This window comes from Rhineura floridana, chromosome 7 (assembly GCF_030035675.1).
Source record: "Rhineura floridana isolate rRhiFlo1 chromosome 7, rRhiFlo1.hap2, whole genome shotgun sequence".
Lineage (NCBI taxonomy): Eukaryota > Metazoa > Chordata > Lepidosauria > Squamata > Rhineuridae > Rhineura > Rhineura floridana.
The window spans coordinates 89,468,675-89,494,972 of record NC_084486.1 but is presented as its reverse complement, the minus strand read 5'-3'; the positions used below and the strand labels follow the sequence as shown (position 1 = coordinate 89,494,972).

The 26,298-nt window shown below is 43.1% G+C and overlaps 1 protein-coding gene across 1 annotated transcript in view; it reads right to left on the bottom strand.

Annotated features, from left to right (window-relative positions):
* ARHGEF4 (Rho guanine nucleotide exchange factor 4) overlaps window positions 1-26,298 on the bottom strand; it is a 170,641-nt gene that overhangs the window by 12,881 nt on the left and 131,462 nt on the right. The window contains exons 7-9 of the mRNA XM_061636379.1: window positions 14,012-14,191; window positions 5,919-6,113; window positions 498-677 (exon numbers count right to left, since the gene is read on the bottom strand). Coding sequence (XP_061492363.1) covers window positions 498-677; window positions 5,919-6,113; window positions 14,012-14,191 — 555 coding nt within the window. The remainder of the gene's footprint in view (window positions 1-497; window positions 678-5,918; window positions 6,114-14,011; window positions 14,192-26,298) is intronic.

Sequence of the window (26,298 nt, the reverse complement as noted above, 5' to 3'; positions counted from 1 at the left end):
CAAAACACATGAAACAGAACAAGAGAACCCCAATAGTAAGATTAAGCAATGGATTAAATAAAAAGGGGATCAGCGCAAACACACACAAAGTCAATATTAAATCTGCCAGGGATGCACTAAGTCTTGGCACAGCTTGTACAACTGAAACAGTCAGAATTTTCAGTCTATTGTTCTAAGGCCTATGCAGCAATTTTATAATTAAAACATATCCAGGTAAACTGTAATCTTATACCCACTTACCTGGGAATAAGCCCCATTTAACTCAATGGGGCTTACTTCTATAGGTATGTATGGAACTGCAGTCTTAGGCACCATGCCCTGCTGTACCTAAGCCCAGGTACGTGTAACAGAAACTATGAATATTCTTCCCCTGTTTTCCCCTCCCTTCATCTTCCTCCTCTTCCCAAGTCAAATGCTGTTATTGTTATTGTATTAGAAGTAATAATAACAATAATAACTGTAGACACTTCTCCACATGTATTCACTTGTCAACTTACATAGTCTAAGAAGCAGGAGCCAACCTCACTCAGGTGTGGGTAGTCTTTGTTGAATTTCTTCTCCAGTGCTTTAACAAATTTTTTCTGACACTTGTAGATGTCTTCAATATTCCCAAAGATTGTCTTCAGCTGCTCCTCTGTGAACATGTCTGTTCTTTTCCGGCACTGTTTAATATAGCCCTGTAAAGAGGTATGGTTTTATAATGCAAGTTTATTATTTATTTATTTACATATTTATATACCACTATTTGTAAAAAAAATCAAAGTGGTTTACAAAATATATAAATACCCAATAAAACCATATAAAATTTAAAATCAGAAATCATTAATTAACTGTACAGAAAGATATCTTCTCAAATGCCTGCATAATAAGCTTAGTGAAATGGAAAAGTTTTCAGCAGGCATTTAAAAGTCAGAACAGAACGTGCCTGCCGAATCTCTACTGGCAGAGCATTCCACAGGACTGGGCTGATGACACTAAAGGCTTCATTTTACTTATTGATGTAAAATGAGCCTCATGAACTTGCGGGACAACCAATGATCCTCCAGCAGCTGATCTCAGTGATCAAGCTGGAATTTAAAGGTTCAGGCAGTCACTAAGGTACCTTGGACTAAGCTCTTCAGGGCTTTGTAAATTAATACAAGGACCTTGAACCTAGTTCGGTAGTAGACGGGCAGCCAGTGCAGATGTGTTAACATGGTGTTGCATGTTGGCCATGTGCCCCCATCAGTAGTCTGGCCACCGCATTCTGCACCAGCTGGAGATTCTAAACCAGGCCAAGGGCAGCTCCACATGGAACCCACTGCAGTAATCCAGCCTCAAGGCTACCAAGCATGGACTATAGCACTGCTAGCCACAGAGGATACTTGGACCTCTAGTGACAAAGACGAATCTAGATGTACCCCTAAGCGATGGACCTGCTTCTTCAGAGAGAGGAAGTAACTCCAGAACAGGTAACTTGCCTATCTCCCAGACACAGGAACCACCCACGGAAAGAGCCTCTGTCTTCCCAGGATTCAAGCAGTTTACTGGCCCTCATTCAGTCCACTGCAGTATACAGACACTGATCCACGGTTTTCACAGCTTGTCCTGATCCAAATGTTACGGAGAAATAGAACTGTGTGTCATTGGCATACTGATGACATCTTGCTCCAAAACTCCTAATGACCACTCCCAATGGCTTCATATAGATATTAAATAGCACTGGAGAAAACATAGTACCCTGCAGAACCACGAGCACAAGTGCCAGGGGGCCAAGGAGTACTCACCCTGTGTTACTCTCTGAACATGGCCCTGTAGGTAAAAATGGAACCATTGTAATACTGTGCCCCTGATACCATTCGGTCCAGGAGGATACCATGATCAATGGTATCAAAAGCCACTGAAAGATTGAGCAGGAGTAACAGGGTCACATTCTCCCTGTCTCTCTCTCTCACCATCAGAGCAACCAAGACTGATTCAGCTCCAACACTGGGTCGGAACCCAGATTGTAGCGGATCTAGGTAATCAGTCTCACCCAGAAATGTCTGCAGTTGCTCCACCACTACCTGCTCCATCATCTTTGCCAAGAAAGTCATTTTTGCAACTGGTATAAATTTATTACACTCCACTGGGTCAAGAGCGGTCTTTTTAAGAAGTGGACACACCACCGCCTCTTTGAGAGCAGTAGACAACATTCCATCATGCAGAGATGCATTTACCATGACCATGACCTATTCAGTCACCCCACTCTGGCTAGCTCTAATAAGCCACCAGGAAGGACAAGGATCTAATGAGCAGATGGTCGGGCACATCACTGCAAGCATCCTGTCCACATCATCAGGCCGCATTAACTGGAACTGATCCCACAACAGTGGGTTCGATGTTGTGTTGGACATCTCAGCTGGCACTACCACAACAGCAGTATCTACGTCACTGTGGAGCCGAGTTGATTTATTTTCAAAGTGTTTAGCCAGACTCACAGTTAGACAATGTGTGTTCTATAGGCCTGACCCCTGGTCAGGACCACATAGGTCAGGACCACACGGAACACTTCTGCCAGGTGGCTCCTTAAGAATGCAATGGAGGCAACAAAGTAGGATTTCTTTGCTGTCTCCACCACCATGTGGTATAAGCCTGAACACTTGCCCAGTCAGCTCCGGAGCAAGATCTACGCCACTTACATCCAGCCCTCACTCGATCGGTTTCATTGATCACAGCTTCTTAATATACCAAGGAGCAAAGTGGGCTCCATGGCACCGGAGAGGACCCTCAGGAGTGATTGTGTCAATGGCCCTATGAGTCTCACAATTCCATAATGAGACTAGGGCCTCAACAGGATCACCTGCTCCATCCACTGGAAAATCCCCCAGAGCAGTCAGGAATTTATCAGATGTTATCAGTCTCCAAGGGCAGACCATCCTAATTGGTCTGCCCTCTGTGCAGGGGAGAATTGTCACTGCAAGTCCAAATTAAACAGCCTGGATAGTTGTGGTGACAGTCCCCCCGGGTTGAAATTGCTGCTTGTGAATGCCAGGTCAGTGAATGGTAAAACAACGGCCATTCAGGATTTGATCCTGGATGAGCATGCCAACCTGGCTTGTATTACTGAGACCTGGTTGGATGAAGCTGGGGGGGTTAATATCTCTCAGCTGTGCCCACCAGGTTTTTCTGTGCAGCAGCAGGCGAGACCTGGGGGGCGGGGAGGTGGAGTCGCAGTGGTCTATCGTGATACTATCTCCCTGTCCAGGTGCCCTATCCCACAGTGTCCATGGTGTGAGTGTGTGTATTTGAAGTTGGGTGGCCGGGACAGAATAGGGATTCTGTTGGTGTACCGCCCACCCCGCTGCTCAACAGTCTCCCTTCCTGAGCTAGCCGGGGTGGTCTCGGGGTTGATGTTGGAGTCCCCACGGCTTGTGGTGCTGGGGGACTTCAACATCCATGCCGAGACCGCCCTGTCAGGAGTGGCTCAGGACTTCATGGCCTCCATGACAACCATGGGTCTGTCCCAGGTAGTATCTGGCCCCACCCATGTTGCTGGCCACACCCTGGACCTTGTTTTCGGTGTGGAGGGGGATGATGGTGATCTTGGTGTGGAGGAACTTTCTGTAGTTCCTTTGTCATGGACAGATCACTACCTGGTGGGGTTCAGACTTACTGGGACTCGGAACCTCTGCAGGGGTGGGGGACCAATTAGGATGGTCTGCCCCAGGAGGCTGATAGATCCAGATGGTTTCCTGATGGCCCTTGGGGATTTTCCTGTCACCTCGGCAGGCAATTCTGTCAAAGCTCTGGTTGACCATTGGAATGGGGAAATGGCCAGGGCGGTGGACACAATCTCTCATGAGCGTCCCCTCTCACGAAGCGGAGCCAAACCAGCTCCTTGGTTTACCAAGGAGCTGATGGTGATGAAACGAATGAGACGGAGACTAGAGCAACGTTGGTGGAAGACTCGGAGCGAGTCTGACCAAACACGGGCTAGAGCCTATTTGAAGGCCTACTCCGTGGCAGTGCGGCAGCAAAGAAAACTTTCTTTTCTGCCACCATTGCATCTGCGAGGAGCCGTCCAGCGGAGCTGTTTCGAGTGGTCAGGGGTCTTTACATCCTGGGCCCTGAGAGGGCAATATGGACCACTCAACAGCCTGCTGTCAAAAGTTTGCACAGCACTTTGCAGATAAAATCGCTCAGATCCGTTCCGACTTAGACGCTATAATTGATACAGTCTCAGAGGATGTAACTTTGGCTTCTGCCTGTCCAGTAATGATGGATTCTTTTCAATTTGTACGGCCCGAGGACATGGACAAGATCCTTGGAGAGGTGAGAGCCACCACATGTCTGCTTGACCCTTGCCCTTCCTGGCTTATAAAAAGTGCCAGAGAGGGACTGGCTGAGTGTGTGAAGGGAGTGGTTAATGCCTCCTTATGTCAAGGCAGAATTTCAATGTGCCTAAAAGAGGCAGTTGTAAGGCCTTTGTTAAAAAAGCCCTCCCTAAACCCCTCTATAATGGATAATTACTGGCCAGTGTCCAATATTCCATTTTTTGGGAAGGTAATAGAGTGTGTGGTGGCCTCCCAGCTCCAGGGATTCCTGGATGAAACAGAGTATCTGGATCCATTTCAGTCTGGTTTCCGGCCTGGTTATGGGACGGGGACGGCTTTGGTCACCTTGGTGGATGACCTACGCAGAGAACTGGACAGGGAGAGTGTGTCCCTGTTGGTTCTGCTGGACCTCTCAGCGGCTTTCAATACCATCGACCATGGTATTCTTCTGGGTCAAAATCAAGCAGAACTGCAGCCCAACTCATCCTTGGCAATGTAGCTAAATAGGTTGAGGAGCGAAAGCACCTCGGAGATCATGGCCATGCAATGAAAAATCAACAATTACTGCAATACTTCAAATGACTGCATGCAACACACTGGTGACCAATGTAAAGGAAAGTGCCTCTACTTTGAAATCCAGAGCGAGAGGTAGACATAATGGAATGAAGTTAAGAGAAATTGCTTCTAGAGGTGACATTAAGAAGAAACACTCCACAATTGTAAGGAACTAAGAAAGATGTAAAAATGCTCCATTTGCATTTATTTTTCTTAGAAGCTGCTAAAACTTACTGCATCACGACTCCCAAGTCTTAAAGCAAATGTGTGGATTTTAACTAAACTTTATTGTTTCCTTTGTCACCAAAGGGCAATGGTGGACAAAGACACAGTAATGGCCACCAGCTTGGATGGCTTTAAAAGAAGATTAGACAAATTCATGGAGGACAGGGCTATCAATGGCTACTAGCCATGATGGCTGTGCTCTGCCACCCTAGTCAGAGGCAGCATGCTTCTGAAAACCAGTTGCTGGAAGCCTCAGGAGGGGAGAGTGTTCTTGCACTTGGGTCCTGCTTGCGGGCTTCCCCCAGGCACCTGGTTGGCCACTGTGAGAACAGGATGCTGAACTAGATGGGCCACTGGCCTGATCCAGCAGGCTCTTCTTATGTTCTTATTTTAGTGCTGCTGGTGGTGGAGAGGGGGGGATATAACTCTTTCATGAACCAAAGAAAAGATTGCAGTTGTATATTCATCCCATGCAGAACTTTTGAAGGCACTCGCTGCTTGAGTTTGAACAAAGCCAATTCCACTGAAGAAGAAATTGGCCTTCCCCGACCCGGTGCTCTCCAGATGTTGTTGGATTCAACTCCCATCAGCCCCAGCCATCATAGCCAATGGTCAGGCATAATGGGGGTTGTAGTCTAACAACATCTCCAGGGCACCATGTTTTGGAAGGTTGAAATAGATCACCAGTGGCATACAGTATTTAACTCAATGATGAGCTCAAAACTTTCAAAGAATTCCTACAGAGTTCCATATTTCAAACATAACTGGGTTTTTTTAAAAAAAATCAGCTTATGAAGCTCTTTAGCCCAGATGCTTGTGCATTTTATCTGCATGTCTTCTTACCTCACAGATATCCTTTAGGTGCTTGATGTAATCTCTCTCTGTGCTTATGATTTCATTGATAACATTGGTTCTCATTTGGTCCTTGGTTGTTTGACCCACACCATAACGGTGGGCAGCACTTCTTGTGTCTTCCTCCCTGCCATCTTCTAACTTCAGAGGATAGTCTTCCATTGGTTCATCCTGGTTTACTCGGAGCTGTGTCAAAACAGGAAGATTTCCATCATATACTACGCTGACGTTTATTCTTAGGACATATTGACTCATAAGGAGGGAGAGGAACATGCTGGAAGGTAGAACTTACCGCAGATGTTCCATCTACCGTTGTTGCTGAAGTTTGGCTTGGAATATGAAGCTGGCAACTCCTAATTATGAGATCTGAATTCTGGTCCACCTCAGATTTTAATCTGAGCTGGAAAATAATTTCTCTCACACTCCCCACCCCTACCTTAAAAAAAAATAAAAATTAGAGGCTGCCTTTTTGAATAATATCCTCTCATGCCCCCCCTCGATTTTAGTGGCAGTAAAAAGTGGGGGAAATAGTAAAAGAAAAAAATAGCACTAACTCTCCACTTAGCTTAGTATAATAATAATAATAATAAATTTAATTTATGTGTCGCCTATCTGGCCAGTGGCCACTCTAGGCGACGTACATACAATAAATATAGCAAAATACAATACAAAAATACAGTGTAATAGTATAAATTATAAAACAAACAATACATAATAGGAGGCATGTAAACAAAAAAATATTAAGCCTCCCCAGAAATCCCAAAAGCCTGTTGAAAGAGCCAGGTCTTTAAGGCCTTGCGGAACATATTCAGGGAAGAGATGTGCCGAAGATCTTGTGGGAGGGAGTTCCAGAGGGTGGGGGCCGCCACTGAAAAGGCCCTCTCTCTAGTACCCGCCAATCTAGCTGCTTTGGTTGGCGGGACTGAGAGAAGGCCTTGTGTGGCTGATCTTGTTAGGCGGCAGGATTGGTGGCGTTGTAGGCGCTCCTTTAGATAAACTGGGCCGAGACCGTATAGGGATTTAAAGGTTAATACCAACACCTTGAATTGGGCCCGGAAAACAACTGGAAGCCAGTGTAGATCGAACAACACTGGCGTGATGTGTTCCCGGCGACGACTGTTTGTGAGTAGTCGAGCCGCCGCATTTTGTATAAGTTGTAGTTTCCGGACCGTTTTCAAGGGTAACCCCACGTAGAGCGCATTACAGTAATCTAATCGAGAGATGACCAGGGCATGCACTACCAGTGGGAGCTGATGAACCTTAGCACCTTGAAGAGAATGCAAATAGCCCTCTCTCTTCTCATCAAATTGTTATCAGATTGATTTGAATGGGAGTGATAACCCCCCTTCCACTGATCTGCATGGATCAGCTAAGGCAGCCTTTCCCAACCAGTGTGCCTCCAGATGTTGTTGGACCACAATTCCCATCAGCCTCCCATTGGCAATGTTGGCTGAGGCTGATGGGAGTTGTGGTCCAACAACATCTGGAGGCACACTGGTTGGGAAAGGCTGAGCTAAGGAGTGCTGTATGTCCTCTGTGTATGTGTGTGCACGAATGTGCGTGCATGTGCAAGAGTGTACATGCAAAGTGGCAACACCTATTGCTGGTATGTAGCCTCCTTAGCGTTGGCCAAGGGTGCACGTAGATCCCAAGTCCCAAAAAGTTAGCCACCTCTGCTCTAGCTGAAGAGCACTGTTTCTGAGCTAAACAGCAGCCTGGCTGAAGGAAAGGAGGCTTGGGTTTGTCCAGTCCCCATTGTTTTTATATCTGCAAAACACAGACACTATAAAATGCAGACACCTGTATTTCTGCAGAAAGAGGGGCTAGGAATCGGTAGGAAAAAATTCTCAACTGCATACCAGGCTTCTTTGGGTTAAATGTGATAAGTAAAGCAGTATAAGATTAGCATACGATTATAGCATGGATATGGATCTTATGTCAAATGAGAGTGCTGAGGAGACAGAGGAAAAAAGCCTTAGGCTGCAATATTATACACACTTACCTGGGAGTAAATCCCACTGAACTTAACAAGGCATACTTCTGAATAGTACAGAAATAACTTCATGTTATAGTTACTTCATATACAGGATTTGTGTCTGATGAATCAGTTTCACCACTAGCCCTGAAAATTCATCACCTTGCCTGTGGCCCAGCTTGGACTGGGATCAGTTTGCCCTTTACATCTTGGCTGTTAAGTGAACACTCGGATGATTCTCTACACAATCCTTCCCCCTTTTTTGACAATCAAAGTGACAGAATAAAGTATAAGATGGTGCAATTCTCTGAAATGTAAACTAAAGGTATTTTAAAATAAATTGAATAAAGACTGTATTTGTAGGCAAGTGATGAAGGATATGTATTCAGGGGGTGACTGCTGCAGGGATGAGACTGTGCTGGGACCATCCAGGGGCAAGTTTTTCCACCTGCCTTGCCCCACCCCTCTGCCTGGACCTAGAAGAAGCTGCACATTGAGAGGTGCTGCTGCAGGGGTGAGACTGTGCTGGGACCATCCAGGGGCACGCTTGCCCACCTGCTTTGCCCCCTCACCCTGGCTCTTAGTGGCATTTTTCTGGGGACAGGAAGATGAATGCTTTTGGTTAGCTGTTGCTGCTTTTTAGAAATACTAGGATTTTGTTAGTTTGATTTTTTGTAAATTGTATTTGTATTTTGTATTTGTGTTTTTCTATTTGTGTGTAAGCCGCCTTGGGGGCCTTTTTGGTCAAAAGGCGGCCTAGAAATAAACCCTAACAGGACATTAATGTGTGAGGCCACTCCTGAAAAAAGCAAAACACCTGCACCTGATGGTATTGAACTACCACCCAGTCACAAATGCCCCCTTTTGAGGCAAGGCACTCAAGAGGGTCATGGTGGGATAGCTGCAGGCTCACCTGGATGAAACTGATTATCTAGAGGCCATTCCAATCTGGGTTCAGATCCACATTCAGGACTGAATCAGCCTTGCTCGCTCTAAGGAATGACCGTTATCAGGAGAGGGACAGTGGGAGTGTGCCCTGTTGCTCTGGCTAGATCTCTCATCTGCGTACCATTGACCATGGTGTCCTCCTGGATCGTCTGTGGAAAACAGGTATTGGGGCAGCGGTTCTGGTCTTACCTCCGAGGACTATTCCAGAAGGTAGTATTGGATGAGTGTTTCTCGGCCCCCTTACTCTTGAGCTATGGAGTCTCATAGGTCACTATGCTATCTCTAATGCTATTTAACATCTACATGAAGCTGTTGGGAGTCCATTAGAAGATCTGGAGTGGGTACGATGATGATATCCAACTATATTTCTCTGTAACATATGAATCAGGAATGGCTGAGAAGGCTCTGGAATGGTGTCTGTGTGCAGTGGCAGGCTGAATGAGAGCTAATGAACTGAGTCAATCCTGGCAAGACAGAGGATCTGTGAGTGAGTGGTTCCTGGATCCAGGAAAGCGGTAAGTTGCCTGCCCTGGATGGGGTCGTACTCTCCCTAAAGGAGCAGGTGTGTAGTTTGTGTGTGCTCTCGAATCCAGCTCTGTCACTGGAGGCATATGTGTCCTTGGTAGCTAGGAGCGTCCCTTACCAGTTTAAGCTGGTAAGACAGCTACGGCCATTCCAGGATTGGGATAGCCTGAACCCAGATGTCATGCATTGGTAACCTCATGGTTGGATTACCGCAATGTGCTCTACGTGGGGCTAGCCTTGAGTCTGGTGCAGAGGCTGCAACTGGTACAGAATGCTGCTGGTGGAGGCAAACTACTGCCACCATATAACACATTGTTGCAAAATTTGCACTGGCTGCCAATTTGCTACCAAGCCAGGTTCAAGGTTTTGGTACTAATATATAAGGCCCTATACAGCTTAGGACCAAGTTACATGTGGGATCACCTTATTCCTTTTACACTCAGTGGGTTACTGTGTTTGGCAAGAGAGTTACAAAGATATTGGAAGCCTGATCCACAGTAACTTGGAGTGTGGTTGTTCCTGTTCTGTAGAGCAGCATTCTGGCCAAGATATGACAGGAGCTTACTATCTGCACTTTCTGGAAACAAGTGAAGACATTTTTGTCTTCCCCAGATAGATGAAGAGCTCTCTGCCATAGCTGTCCATTTTGTTTTGTTTTTAAACTCACCCTCTGTTATTTTTGTAACTTTTAAAGCTGTTTTTACTATATTTTGGACATCACCTTGGGACCTATGTGGAAGGCAAATAATAATAATGCTAATAGCAGAAGATTCATATCATTATTTCTGGATTTCCACAAGGTGGCAGCAGTAAAAGAATGGAAATTAAATTATTCAATATTTCAGAGAAAGTGCCTAAGAAGGCTTTTTTATTGAGGGCTCTGAATTCCTCCCTGGTGTCCTCCCCACCCTCAGGAAATCCTCACTGCAGTTCGTTTGATATTAGTTAACGACACAGGTGGATGACTCATGGCCTTGAAATTAATCTTACACAGATTGAGAAGTCCAGACAGTACAATCTGCAAAATGTATTCTGATTTAGCCAATTTAGTTGTATAAATGATACAGTTCTTTAAGCAGCACTTTCCACTTTGTCATGCACACTGCAGACCATAAGTTATAGCTGCTGCAACTATAATATAACGTATTAAAACTGGCCACCATAGCTAGAAATGATTGGCTCCTTGGCTCTAAACTAGTACTTTAGTGTGCTTTCCTCCAGCACCCTAAAATCACATTTGAAATGCCAATGCACTATCATAGTATATCACTGTGGTGGCAAATCAGTATGTATGGCCCACTAAGTGTTTATCTGATAGTGTAGCAAATAAATAGGCCCACTGATGAACGATTATCTTGGAGAAAATGATCTAATCTCAATATTCTTAACATGCAAGTATTCAGCAATGATTTTCTTTATGTCCGTTCAGAATTAACTATGAATATCACATACATGATGTAAAAACAGGCATTTTGGGGGTGAAGAGAATTTCAAGCTAGATTTTGTTCTGTTCAAAAATTTCGTTTCCAGCTAGTAGCAGAACAATGTTCATCTAACTCAATGCAAATCCTAATCCAGATATTCCTAAAGCTACCAAAACCCAAGGAGAGAGAAAGGTGGAGGGAGGGACTCTTGAGATTGACAGAGTTTCTACATCTTTGAAATTATTATTGTTGTTGTTGTTAATTTATATCCCACCCTTCCTCCCAAAAGGAGCCCAGGACAGCAAACAAGAAGTAATAAAGCAATAAAAATATAGTAAAACATCTTAGAAAAATATCTTGAAACATCTTAAAAACAATTCTAGTACAGATGCAGACTGGGATAAACCATAATGAACCATTTGTTTGCCAATTCACATTTAATCCTACAAATGAAAGCTGGAGGACTAAATATAAAGATGGGATTTAGCAGAGGCATTGTGAGATACTGAAAGGACTCGGGGCACAGGCCCATGATACATATTTGCATAGTATTGGCATATACTGATCTATATGTATAATTGCCTCTGGGCAGGGTTGGTTCCAGGATTCTCAGGCATAGAGGGCCCCTCACCACAACCAGCACCAGGCCTGGTCACCTCCTCCTGCTGCCCATCATTGCTGCAGGGGCCCGCCAGCACTGCTAGCACTACTATCACCTCCTCCTCCTCAGTTCCTCACCCATCTCTTCAGTGACTGGAGGCTCCAAGTGCTCTGCCATGAACCCTTCCACAGCCACCACTACCAGAACCATGCTGGGCCTCCACGGCGCAGGAAACTCCACCTCATGGACACCATAGCCATGCTGGTGTCCATGTGAGAAGTTTCCCGCGCCATGGAGGCTGCTCCTGAGGGAGCAGGGCCCGATGCGCTTCTGGCAGTGGTGGCAGTGGAAGGCCTCGTGGTGGAACACCCAGAGTCTCCAACCACTGAAGGGATGGGCGAGCGCTAAGGAGGAGGTGGTGGTAGCGGTGCCAAAGGGCCCCCACAGCAATGAAGATGGGCAGCAGGAGGAGGTGACCAAGCCAGGCACTGGTGATAGTGTGGGGCCCCTGTGAGCTCCTGGGCCCCTGTGCTAGTGCCTGACGTGGCATCTGCTGGTGCTGGGCCTGCGTCTGAGCAAATCACCCAGTCACCCTGTAAGCAAAGTTTTTTTAAAAGGGAAGGAAAGGGCAGCAGATGCAGGGGCAGGTGGAAAAGGCCCCCTAGGCCACTCTGTAATACCACCCAAGATACTTAGCTTGCACAGGGAGCGGCTCTATATTTTATTTTGTACAGTACCTGGCTCCTCCTGGGTGCATAAGAATAGACAGTGTAGCTCTCCTGATTTAACAGAAATTGGTCTAATACTCCTTTATTAAAAACAGAAACAATGCTGGAGATGGAAGACACCCAATGTCAATCTGTTTCATATGCTATGGCCTACAATACAGATCTTTTGGAAAGCTTATTAGAAATGAAAAGAAAATCATTTAATATAATCTTCCAAGGGACCCAGTACTTATTTTTTTTATTTTTTTTATAATTTGTATATCTAGAGTATGTGTATCTGCAGTCCTCTTTTTGTTCTCTATTTCCCCCCTCCCTTCCTTTGTTGTCCTCATTTTATTTTATTTAGATTGTACGCCTTTTTGGCAGGAACTGGTTTTTATTGTTTTATTTCATGTACCGTGCCATGTGCATTTGATGGTGCTAGATAAATAATAATATCTTAGATGGATAATATTGGAGGAAGACCGGGACATGGTAGCTCATTTAATAATGGTAGGCAGAATGCTAATTCGTCAAAATTAGAAAAGTCCAAATCACCTTCTATAGACACATTGTTTTCTAAGGTGTGGGAAATCTGCAGAACAAATGGGTAAAGTGACAAAATAAGGGTACGAGAAGGCTGACTGAAGGATGACAAATCTGTGGGAAAATGGAGCTTATCATTACCAGGGTGTAGTTGTCCAGGGTCTCAGGGAGACTTAGACCCCTTACCTTTTTGGGAGCAGGGTCCTATGTCTCCAGCATCCTGTGAGGCAATTAACGTGAAAGGGGAGCGTGCTAGCCACTGAGAAGAGTCTTCTAACATGTTTCCTTGTCCTTTCCTGGTGACTGGAGCCAATCAGAGTGAAAGACTTTTCTCAATAGCTAACACTCTCTCCTTTCATGCTGACTGGCTCCTAGGGATGTCTGTTGTTGTGAGAGAAGGCATTAACAAGGATCTCATTCTCAACCCAGCAGCAAAAATGGGAGGAAGGGCGTGGCTGTGACTAACATGAAGGGACCCGGCACTTCTGAATTTGCCACTCCACTACTGAGCATTACTAGAAAGAACAAGTGCAAGGATCGATCAATCTATATGTATTATTAGGGTATGTATTATATATATATAAATAATGGATGAATTAGACAAACGTAAGAATTTTTTTTTTAAAGACATATTATTTATTTTAAATTAATTGAAAAAGGAGGAAATATGAATAATGTATTTGTGCAATACATTTATTCTTATATTTAGAAACTTTAAACACTAGTTTAAACATGTTATTTAATCTCTTTGGTATGATTTATATGATATTTTGTATACAGCTACAAATTTGTTCCATTGTAAATCATCTGTATAGTATTACTTTGTTTAAAAAAAGAAAACATGGAAATACTCAATTCTATATTGTGAGCAGCGGCAGCTTGTACAATTGCTCAAGTATCAGCACTTCCTCTGTATCTCCAACTCCCAGAATTTTTTGTTTGTTTGTTTCATTCATACACAGACAGACACACACTGAAGCTTCTGCTTGCTCTCCTCTTCCCTTGCTCGTGGGCTGTTGCCTCACTCCTTGCTCCCACTCAAACTGAACAAAAGTGGGATTGATAGGTTTAATATCTTGTCAGTCCTTTCAGTGCACTCATTGACACATACAAACGGCCAAAAGGTTTTGTGCTGATTTCACAAATTGGGTTCACACATCCATTACCCACATAAGAGGAAGTTAAAGTAGCAATACTCCCATCTGCCAACATACCCGGTGGCTGATACAATGTCAACTGCTAGCAACCAACAGTTACTGGAGCTACAGGAAAAATGCTTGTCTTCTCAAAATGTCCCCTCCCCTAAAAGAGCTAGTTGTGAATGAATGGATTTTTAAAAAACAATGCATAGTTCTTACCCGAACAAAGCTGGCTGGGAACCAGCCCTCGCTGTCCATTATCCTGCCCCACCACCACTCTTTGTTAGTAGCATCCATTACTTCAATGACACCGCCAGCTTTGAAGCCCAGCTCTTGATCATCCATGGTGACATGATCCCAGAGCGCTTCAGCATAGACCACACCACCGTCACTGATGAGCTGCAAGAGAGAAAGCAAACATTTTCACAAGCTGATCTTTGGCCGAATTGCCACCTGGCTATATCCAGCTTTTGTCATCCAAGAACCATCCTAGAGAAGGGTGCTGCTTATGTGCAAGAGAAAATCCAAGACTTTGGGGATAGTCTGAGACTTGAACTGGGAATTTAAGTAAGTAGATGTGTACAAGTATAGTTATAGACTATGGTGTATCCATTCTCTGCTCCTAGTACGCTATGAGCTGCATAGATAGCTGAAAGAGATGGTCTAGATGGCAGATGTCTTCCTAGAATCAATCCAAGTGGGATTTTCAAAAGACATAAAAACTGTTCTAGCATACAACTTTAGGGAAGGGGGGTGTTCACACTCGTCATCCACAAACACATCTACCTTGACTTTGCACCTTCATTCATTTCTACTGGGTTTGTGCTACAGAAAGACTTAGGTTTATAAGTGTACAGGATTATTTTGAGATTCCATTCCTTTTCTCTTTCATGAGTCACCTGGAAAGAGTTTGCATGCTACAGGTGCAACACAGGATGATTAATCTGCAAATTGAAATGCATTTTGCATTTCAATGTTAAACTGTGAGACAAGGTGCCCATCAGTAAGGGCCCAGCCCTTCTCTTCCATGCCTCATTTATCTTATAAAATCAGCAATTAGATTAATCTGTCCAGTCGATTTTCTTTCCCCAAATTTACTTACTCATATTACATCACAGGCTTAATAACTCACTCACTCACTCTTTCTCTGTATCCCCTTCTGTCTAATCAAAATCCTACGGACTATAAATCACAGTTCAAAGGCTACTAGTAACTCCAGTCAAACTCCTATCTCCCATGGTAGACCTTTTTCACTCCTTACAGAACAAATCCTATGCATGATTATTCAGAAATAGATGCTACTGTATTTAGTGCAGCTTACTCCCAAGTAACTGTGCATAGGACTGTGACCTAAGACTGCTATTCTAAGCATACTTTTCTGGGAGTGAATACCATGAAACACAAAGGAGTTTACTTCAAAGTATAGGAGTTGTGGCTATTCATCTTGTCCCAGAATGCCATGTTATGATACACTTAAACATTATAGCAAAGAGCATCACAGAAGGGTATAACCAGCATGATGAGGAGCATTCATCTACATAAGCAGGCAGGTAATATCATTCTGCATGAACTCATGTTAACTTTTAAATGTGGATAAGCTTTTTGCTAAGCATGAGATTGGGACTTGCAATTAACCAGTGAAGTTGATGGTGTCGTTTGCTCTGCTTCATTCTCATGGTTCACTTAGCAAGGGTAACAGGAGTGTGGTACAGAAAGACTGCTTTGCTTTGCAATCACAAAACTATGCGGTAAGCTAATTATATCTTTGAGAACAGAACTTGAGCTTCATCAGACACACATATGGAAGCAAAGGCAACAAGATGGAAAGAAACTTTATAAGGTTGCACTAATGTAGGGCCTCCTATGAATAGTGTATTTCATAAAGTGTACTTTATAAATCATGATCCACCCGGAAAATTTTGCTGAATGGACAAATGTAAAGGTATAAAATAAAATAAATCTACTCAATATGAAGCAGATTTGACAAAGGAAATACAATGAAAGGCTTTTCCAGCAGTTAATTTATTGTACAAGGAAAGTGCAATTGTCACTCACTTGATATAGGGAATCCAAATATGTTTTCCCCTGATAGTGCTTCTGTTGCAGGAAGAATCCCAAGGACATTACAACTTCCCACACTCAAAAGACCCTTTGCTCTTACTGCAACTGTGAATTCCATAGAGGTAGAGGTTGTGAGAATGTCATGGTACCAGTCATCAGTAGTGAACAATGACATACTCATGACACAATGGTGACTATTCCAATGTCTTGTTTTAAAAAGAAAAAATGCAATGCTATTATGCTCCAACAGAAGCACTCATCCGTGTACAGAAAAACTAAAGCTAAAACTAAAGTGACGCCAATATTGTGCATCGATCTATAGCCCCATCCCAAACAAAGATACTAACTTTGCTGAAGTCTTAGATGGTAGGCTTATCCTTTTTACAGACGGTCCCCTAACCTAAAACAGTTATTCATCAACAGGGACGCAAATACAGAGATGAGACTGCAACAAACCCAGATGCCAACTTTATTCCCATATCTAGTAACCAACACTATCACTGCACCTAATAACATCAGCCACAACATACTTATCTTCCAATATGACATATACTATCATCTGCCTACAATACCTTTCTACATTCTACATAAGCCAAACAGGCCGGTTTCTATGCAATTATTATTATTATTATTATTATTATTATTATTATTATTATATCACACCCTTCCTCCCAGCAGGAGCCCAGGGCGGCAAACAAAAGCACTAAAAACATTAAAACACCATAAAAACAAACTTTAAAACACATTACAACAAAACATCTTCAAAAATGTTACTTAAAAAAGCTATGAAAACATCTTTTAAGATTAAAAACATTTTTAAAAAGAGTTTAAGAACATATTAAAATATTGATTGATTGATTGATTGATGGACACATATCTTGACATCAGAAAGGGCAATATTGAGAAATCAGTGGGGGAACCTTTCAACCTCCCAGGACACTCTGCTGATGATATTTAAAATGCCCGTTCTTGATCAAAGTACCTTCAAGGGGACATTGCAAGAAATTCAGTTCTATCACTTGCAGTTTTGTCCCACTACAGCTGTTAGCTAATTTACCAAGGCCAGGATGTCTCCAATATCATGAACAATGCTTTCTGAGCGATCACTGTAATTATTTTACATACATTTCAGCACTGCACACAATTGTCAAAGTCTGTACTCTTGCATTTCACTTCCCTCTGACCTCACTAATATTCCCTCCCCCTACAACCATGTATATATACACCTAAAAATTAAGAACAACACTTGATGCATCTGATAAAGTAGATCCTAGTCCACAAAAGCTTATGCCGTAATAAATGTGTTAAATCTTTAAGGTGTCACAAGATCCTCTGTTGTTTCATGTAGTCTTTTAATATTAAAATCACGGCAATAGCATAAAACCATCATGACAATAACCACTCAAACACCAGCAACCGGCCAGGCTCAGGTCTCTGTCATTTTATGTGCCTTTGTCCCTGTTTTGACTACATTCAAGGTGCATGCCCTCCTCCAGAGTTGGGGCAGCTTTGCAGCCTGGAAACTCTTATTATTACATTTTTAGTTATTACTTTTTTATCCCACCCTTCCTCAAAGGAGTTCAGGTGGCATATCGCATCTCTCTTATCCTAACAACAACACAATGAGGTAGGTGAGGCAGAGAGCTGGTGACTGGCTCACCCATTGCTTCAGGACTGAGCAGGAATTTGAACCCAGGTCTCCCTTACTGAAGTCCAGCTCTCTAGCTACCATACTGGCTCCCATTATTGTATCAAACAGAAGGGTTCTAGTATAGCCTTCTCCTTCTATATGTACAGGGATTTTACTTTTATTTCCGAGGGGGAAAGGGATGTGGAGGAGCATTCAGTTTTATTCATTTATTTAACAAAATGTATATGCCGCTTGATTGTAAATGGTGGTTTACAAAGTTGTGCAAGCTCCCATCTGCAGCCTGAAGTGGTATGACCAAGACAGAGGTTTATGGGTTTAATTACAGCTAGCCCTAAATATTATTATTATTATTATTATTATTATTATTATTATTATTATTATTAAATTTACCATGCATGTTGTCCAAAGCTGAAAGCTAGGAAAATGGTCCTTTCCCCAGTCCAGCTGTCACCTATCAGTGTTTGATGCGGTATAAAGTTAAGAGAGGGCAGAGGCCCTCCTGCTTCTTTAAACCAGACTTTCAGTCTGCTCAGGAATGTGGCTTCTGGCCAAATGCAACACCTATAGCTGAAGCTATATATATTGACTGTACCGCAGGTTCTCTTAGAGCTTATTAGCATTTTTACACATCAGCAGCGGTTGCTAAGTATCTGCAGCAGCACCCTGCTGCAATCTGCTTGCTTCTCCTTTGAAAATATAGTTGAAAGCCTACATAGTCTTCTCAAAGCAGTCTTGTGTTTGTTGCTCAATGTCAGAAAGTATATACAAAAAAAAAAAAGATACAGTAGAATTTGTTGCATGAGATCTTCTGAGTTGGAGCAGAACAAACACTCCCAAGAGGGAGGAAAAACCGCCACAGCCAGTGCAGGTTAACATAATTATGCTGAAAGGAAGCAATTTATCCCCATGCACAGAACGCACATTGCCAAACTATACATCTCTGCACACTTCCTCATCATAATCATTCAGCTCCCATTTGTCTAAAGTGGTTCACCTCTGCATAACTGGCTTGTACGTTGGCATGCTGCAGCAAAAGCTCTAGGCAAGACATATCTGGACATGTTGTAGGTGTACATCTTTCATCTGCAGCTTATAAATTGTGGATTAAGACTGTTTTAGGAAACATTCATCCTGTTAATCTTTTAGCTCTTTAGCTCTGTTAAAATATCTCGGTAATAACCCAGCACCAATAATGCTGACCATACATGACTGCAACACAGAAAAAAATGCTAAGCACAGAGCAGCTCTCCACCAAGGAGATGCTGTTTGTGTGCCCATGCCCCCCCCCACAGCTAAGGGGTAGCGTCTGGGAGCAATTAATTACGCAGAGACTTGTGTGAGTTTAACAAAGGCCCAACTGTGTTTGGTTATAGAGCACACAATTTGGTGTGGTCTAGGGCAAGAATCCTGTCACTGAGCAGCCTGTCTCCAGTGGGGAGTTGGCCTGAGGCTTTGAGCCTGCCGCAGTGTAAACTGGTCCAGCAAGACCCCTCAGATAACCGTAGTTCTACAGCCCCCAAGCTGGATTTATGGGTGACAGGCAGCACCCCAAGACCCCTTGTGGGGATCCCCAGTGGGAAGCAGAGTGTCCTGCTTAACCTGGCTATGGATCCTGCCCAGCACCTCTCCCACTAGAGCAAAGGTGCAACAAAGGAAGTTTTATTATTATTATTATTATTATTACAATAACAACAACAACAACAACAACCATCATCATCATCATCATCATCATCTATTTATATCCCGCCTTTCGGCCAAAGGCCCTCAAGGCAGCTTACAAAGAAAAATAAACACAAGTATAAAAACACATCAATGAAAGCAATACAATTTACAAAAATTAAACTAAATAACAAATAACATTATTAGGGGGGGAAATGTCCAGGAAAGAAACTCATGTATGAGGAAGGCAAAAACCCCACAGAGCCCAATTAAAACTCCTTCCCAACCCTGTTAACCAGTGACTGAACCATGCATTACTATTATTTACAAGTCACCCCAAGAACAACCACATTGATCCCAGAAATGATATAAAAGAGATAAAAGGGGGAGGAGGGATGTTAATGATGAACTGCTGGGGATTTGCCTTGGTGACCCCTAATTAACTGTATATCTTGGAACTGGAACAAATGGAGCAGAGTCTTCACTTTGATCTGACCCCAGGCCCCTAGGGTGACAGCCACAGCTCCTCATTGGCTTCCAGGGACAATCCTGCCCAGACTCTAGCAGGGTTGGCTGGGAGTGTCAAAGCAATGCAGACGGTGGGCATGCCACCATGGAACCCAGCTCCCTTGCCTGAGGCAGAAATCAGGATCTGTGGTAAATTGGGGGACCTGGGGCATATCAGAATGCTTCCTTGCAAATGGGTTTGCAGGTCAGTCACCCGCAACTAGGGTGGCCAGATGCAAAAGTAGCCAGAGCTCATGCACCTTTAATAGATGTGTAGAAGAAAGAGTTTCAACAGAAATTCTCACTTCTGTACAACCATTAAAGGTGCAGGAACCCTGTCCTCTTTTGTATCTGGCTCCATTACCCACCACCTATACATCCAGGGTGGGAGTAGCTGCACAAAAAGCAAAAGCTACCATGGTACCAAAACGGTAGTGGTAATTTTAAACCTTACAAAAATAAATGTGTTTCAAATAAATGCATCCTCTTTGCTTTGTGTTTGAGCACTCTAATCATTGAACTTCCCTCTTTCTATAACGGAAGGAGTCTTCCTCTGATAGAAAGGGGTTTTTTTCTGCCAGGAGAAATATTCTTTCATTAACGAAGGGAACCTTTGGGTCCAATCATTAGTTTGGAAGTATCCAAAGCCACAAACCAGAAGAGGTCACTATTTCTACTCTGCACTCCTGTAGCAGATGCTTCTCTTTCAGCTACAGCTTATAAAGTCAAATAGTTGCCAACATCTGACATTTTCATTTTATGATTTCTTTCAGAGTGAAAGGTTTTTAAATAACAATTTAAAAAACCACCAGCTGGCTTCATTTTACACATTTAAGCTTCGATTATAGTATACTCTCAGTAGTGATTCAGGGATTGACTTACCATGCCTAAGAGTGACCAAGCTGAGACATAGGATGGAATGTGCCAACAGCTGTCAGTGTAACATCACAAAAGTGGATGGCAGGCCAAGCATTGCTGCAGGCTACAGCACCTTTACCGACAGACATGACAGCTCAAATATTTAAGGTCAAAGAGTTGGCTGAAAAGCTACGTCCAACAAGGAACATCGGATCAGTGCCAAAATGGGAGGAAATATCAAGTTGATTTTGCATTAACGTAACCTTGATACAGATACAGGTCAGTTCAGTGCATTCATATAACTGACAGAAAGGGGAAGGAAGCTCGGCGCATTTAATGGTGACACACAACTGGAAAACACTGCCAACATCTTGGTGCTACCAACGAGCCCTGCTTGAGCTACCTGAGCTTCTGTATCGGAGTTACATTCCTTCAGTGGTGCTGTGCCACAGTTTTCCCTCCTTGGCAGACCTGGGTAATGTGCTACTATTTCAAACGCAGGAAGGAGGCAGCGTCTCTTCTTTGCTCCTCTTATCTCCTATGGACACTTTTGTCCAGTGATAAAAGTGGACAACTTTGTAAGCTTCCTTTGGTTGCTCAAAAAATGTGTTTGCAAGAAAGAAATTATTGGCTTCACAGAATTCAATAAGTCTTTCTCCTGCTTCATTTCTATCTCCTAAGCCCCATTTTCCCACAATTCGTAGTTCTTCTCTGTTCCCTGCTTTTGCATTCAAGTCCCCCATGGTTATCAGCACATCTTGTTTTGGTGTATGATCAATTTCTTTCTGTACTTCTGCATAAAATCTTTCCAATTCCTCTTCTTCTGCATTTGCCATTAGAGCATAGACTTGGATGATGGTTATGTTAATAAGTTTCCCATTAAATCTCATTGATATCACTCGCTCAGACCCTGCGTTATAGCTCATGATTGCTTTTGCTACATCACTTCTCGCTATTAAAGCAGGCTTGGACGCCTGGAAAATGGCGGTAAGAAAGAGAGAAAAAGGAACAACTCAACCTTTCCTATGCTAAGCCCAAGGAGGGAATGATATCTGGAATTCAAAAATAAAAAGAGGTGGGTCTTAAACTTTATTTCAAAGCAACAGGAAGGAAAGTAGCTTTGAGGCCTACATCAGAGAGAATGCTCTCAGGGGAAACTATTATAGCGTTTGCATCACAAAAGATGTCTGCAAGCCTGCAAGCAGAGGGACAGAGACCACAAATACAATAGCTGAAATAGTTAGAGGAGAACTTGCTAGTCAGCCCCACTCCTTTAAACAGGAATTAATGACTAGCTGGACAGAAATACTAGAAAATAAGCTGGGAGAGATGCGAACCAGATTAGATACGGTAGAAAACAAAACAACAGCATCTGAAGAAAAAATGGTAGAGCAGGAGGACAAAGTTGAGACACTTAAAAAAGCACAGTTAGAAGCAAGACTCAAGCTGGAAGAACTGGAGAACAGAAACAGATGCCCCAACCTGTGTTTTCATTATCTGGAAGAAGAGGTGGAACAAGGAGACATAAAGAGGTTCTTAGTAAAATGGCTGACCTCTCTGCTCCCAGACTTCCAACTGAAGGAAGAAGATTTAGAAAGAGCAAACAGAGTGTTGGGTCCTAAAAGGAAAGAAGGATCAAGAGACATAATAGTTTGTTTTTCTAAATAATCCAAAAAAGAAAAGCTGCTTCGTCGTCTGAGAGATCTAGGTGAACTAAAGTTTAAAGATACAGTAATACTGGCACTACAGGATTTAGCACCAGAAGCTCTGCAGAGATGGAGAAAATTGAGGCCATAAGGGACATACAACCAAAAGTATTAATGTTACAGGAGACTCACAAAGCTAAATTAACAGATGGGTTTCTAAACAATAAACAATGGAAACATAAAATCTTGGCTAAAGGATCTGGTAAAGCAAGAGGGGTAGCATTGCTTATTCATGAATCACTGGACTTTATGCCCAGTAGAAAAGTTATAGATGTGAAGAGGAGGTATGTTTTTGTAGAAGGAATCTTATGACTCTCAAATCACCATTACTCTGGTCTCATTTTACGCCCCCAACAAAAAACAACTTGAACTTTTCCAAACTTTGTTTGGGGAGAAGAGAACTGAGTGGGTTGCTTGGTGGGGTTTAGAGAGTTGTTTACCAGGAGGGAGGTGGAGTTCGGATTAGTATTGAGTAAAACCATATGCTTATGTGCCTTAAGAAGAAATCTTGTTAATCTTGTTAGCTTTGTTATCTGTAATAAATACTTAATTTGGTTTACCAAAGGCCTGATCCTTGGCTGGGGTTTCACAGACCAGAAGGGAGGGTGAGGTAATGACCAAGGCTGAAGGGGAACTGTAACAAATGGTGGCAGCGGTGAAAAGGATAACAATACCAGTATTCAGAGTCTCTGGGAATACTAGTATTGGGACGTTACTGGTGGTTGCCTAGCAGGGGGATCTGTTGAGATCTGTGCTAGAGCGGGGATAGGTAAACCATAAGAGAGAGCGGTCCGGACTGGTGGAGTCCCTGGTGGTGCCTAGTGACAGGCAGTAACCACGAGCAGGTAGGAACCTGACAGGGAGAGCCAGGGAAGGGACACATCACAGACACCAATTTGAATATGCAAGGGTTTGACCCTAATAGAAAAATGGATAGCACACATAGAAAAGGAAGAGAGAGAGAAGCAGGGGGACAACAACAACAAAAACGGATATACAAATTCTTTATGCAGCTTCACCAAAAAGGGCTCAGTGAAGTGTGGGCAACAATTCATCCTGCAGACCATAGTCATTCTTTCTACTCGAGGCCTCATGGAACATTTTCCAGATTAGACTCCATCATTGTCTCTGATGCTTTATTAACAAGGGTGAAGAGAGCTGATATAGGTATAATTAAAGTAATAGACCACGCCCAATATATGTAGATCTTGCTAGTTTTATACCCAGGTCATATATGCCACAGGAGAGACTAAATCCCAACCTGCTCTCCTCCCCTCAAAGCCAAATTAAGATACAGAAAGGATTAGACAATTATTTTAAAGAGAACGCAGCAGAAGAAATTGGGGAGGAGAGCAGGTGGGAGGCTATGAAAGCAGTAATAAGGGGGATATGTATAAAGAGTGGGGTGCTTTGAAGAAAAATAAAAACCAACAGAAAGGTCAGCTGGAAAAAATTACAAACTCTAACTGAACTCTATAAAAAGACAGGCTCACAACAACTAAGACGACAGATGGAGTGCAAAAGGACAGAGATGAATGCGGCAGACATAGATAATACAATGGTCAATATGTTGTACTGTAAGCAAAAATATTATGAATATGATGGGAAAGGATCCAGATTATTAGCAAACAGAGCCAAACAAAGAAGGACCAAAAATATGATTAGAGCATTAAAAGTGAGAACTCGGAACCAATTAATCACAGATGATAAACTAATTGGAGAGGAATTAGCAAAGTTCTATGAAAACCTGTCTAAGAACAAAGTTTAGACTTACAACAGCTAAGGGAATACCAGCTAGCAACTCTCATGCCTACACTATCTGTTTCAGAAAGAGAAAATCTTGATGCGCCGATTTGAGGAGAAGAAGTTAAAGCAACCATTATGGCTCTCAAAGTAAACAAAGCTCCTGGCCCTGATGGGTTCAGGGGAAATTTCTATAAACTATATACAGTAGGGCCCCGCTAATACGGTGGGATAGGGACCAGGCCCCCGCCGTAAAGCGGAAGTCGCTGTAAAGAGGGGCCCCATAGACTACAATGGGCCGCGTTGCAAAAAATGACACCAAAACGTCGCAAAATGGCAAAATCAGCTTTAAAACGGGGAATTTCCCCTGCTTGAAAGCCGCCGCATCAGCGGAACGCCGTAATGCGGGGCCCTACTGTAAGATACACTGATCCCACATGTTACAATGCTATTTAACAGTGTCAGCCCATGCATGCCGGGTCCCTTGGGCATCAGCTTGCCCTGGGCCCCAGCGTATGCACGTGTGTGCATGCGTGCATGCGCATGGGGGCCCTCACGCCCCCACCTACCTGTCTCCGCTTCCCCTTCCCCTGGAGCTACAGGGGCCCCTGAGAGGCTCCTACGCTCCCCTTCCACAATCTGCGGCAATGGCTGTGGGTCGCAGGGCAGGAGCTTCCACCTGCCCACCATTCCCTCGTCCCACCTACCTGTCTCCTGTCTTTTAGCATTGCCATTAACCAAGATGGCAGACACGGTTTCCCTAAGGGGATGAAGCCTCCGCCACCATCTTGGCTGATGGCATGCGTGCGTGCTATGCGTGTGCATCTCTGCCATCAAGCAAGATGGCAGCAGGGGCTTCAGCACCTTAGGGAAACCTTGGCCGCCATCTTCATTAAGGGCAATGCTAAAAGGCAGGAGACAGGTAGGTGGGGCGAGGGAATGGTGGGCAGGCAGAAGCTCCTGCCCTGCAATCCACGGCTGTTGCCGCAGATCGCAGAAGGGGTGTGCAGGTGCCCCTGTAGCTCCAGGGGCCCTCAGGCCAGTGCCCCACCTGGCCGCCCTTTAGAACCGGCCCTGCTGTTTAATACAATTCTAACAGGCGCTCATATGCTCCCGACATGGAGTACTTCACATATAACCTTGTTATTGAAACCAAGCAAAACACCAACCTCCCCAGACTCATATAGGCCAATATCACTTTTAAATACGGATTATAAGATCTTCACATCACTCATGGCAAATCGTTTAAAACTGGTCATCTCCAAATTAGTTCATCCAGATCAATATGGATTTATTCCGAGTAGATCCAGTGAGACGTTTGTTTAGTATAATGAAATTGAGTAAAATAAATGATTCCCCATTGGATTTATTGGCCTTAGACATTTATAAGGCCTTTGATAGCATAAACTGGATTTTTTTTTATTAACATCTTTAGAGAATTTTAAATTTGGCCCTAAATTTATCAAAGTTATGGAAAGCATATATACACAATCAACAGCTATAATAAAATTTAATGGAACCAAATCAAGGCAGATACAGGTTACAGCAGGAACTAAACAAGGGTGCCCTTTAATCCCCCTATTATTTACCTTAGTGATGGAATTTTTAGCCAACAGGCTCAGAACTAACAGGGAAATTCATGGAGTTCAGGTGGAGAAGGAAGAGCATTTAATAAGTTTATATGCAGATGATATCATACTCATGGTAACCAACCCTATAGAAGCCTTACCTCATATTCAAAAAGAATTACAAATGTTTGGGGAGGTAACAGGATTAAGAATAAATTTTAAAAAACCAGATTTCCTTTGTATCAATATACCACCAAACCACTAGCTATATTTCTCTCAAAAGCTGGGAGTTCTGCTAGTACAAACATCCTTTAGATATTTAGGGGTACAGGTATCCAAAAACTGGAAAAATTCATACAAAATAAATTATGTTCCTATATGCAAGTGTATACAAAAAGATATTTCAGTAAGGAGTAAATTGAAGTTGTCCCTTTCCACCAAAATAACACTAGTAAAGATGATGTTGCTTCCAAAATTCACATACTTGTTTTATGTTTTACCCACTCAAATAAGAAAGAGTAAGATAATATTTTGGCAAAGCAAATTGGAACAATTTAAATGTGTTTAAAAAAAAAACAAGGACCGCTCACTATTAAAGCAACCCCATTTCTTAATTTCTCATTTCCTGCATAAAATATTTTGTAGTTGCCCAGCTGAAAATGTCCCATTCCCGTCCATTTTAATTCATTCATGCCAAGTATTGTAATGTTGATACGTTCCATTGTTTGCTTGAAGATTTCTAACTTTCCCTGG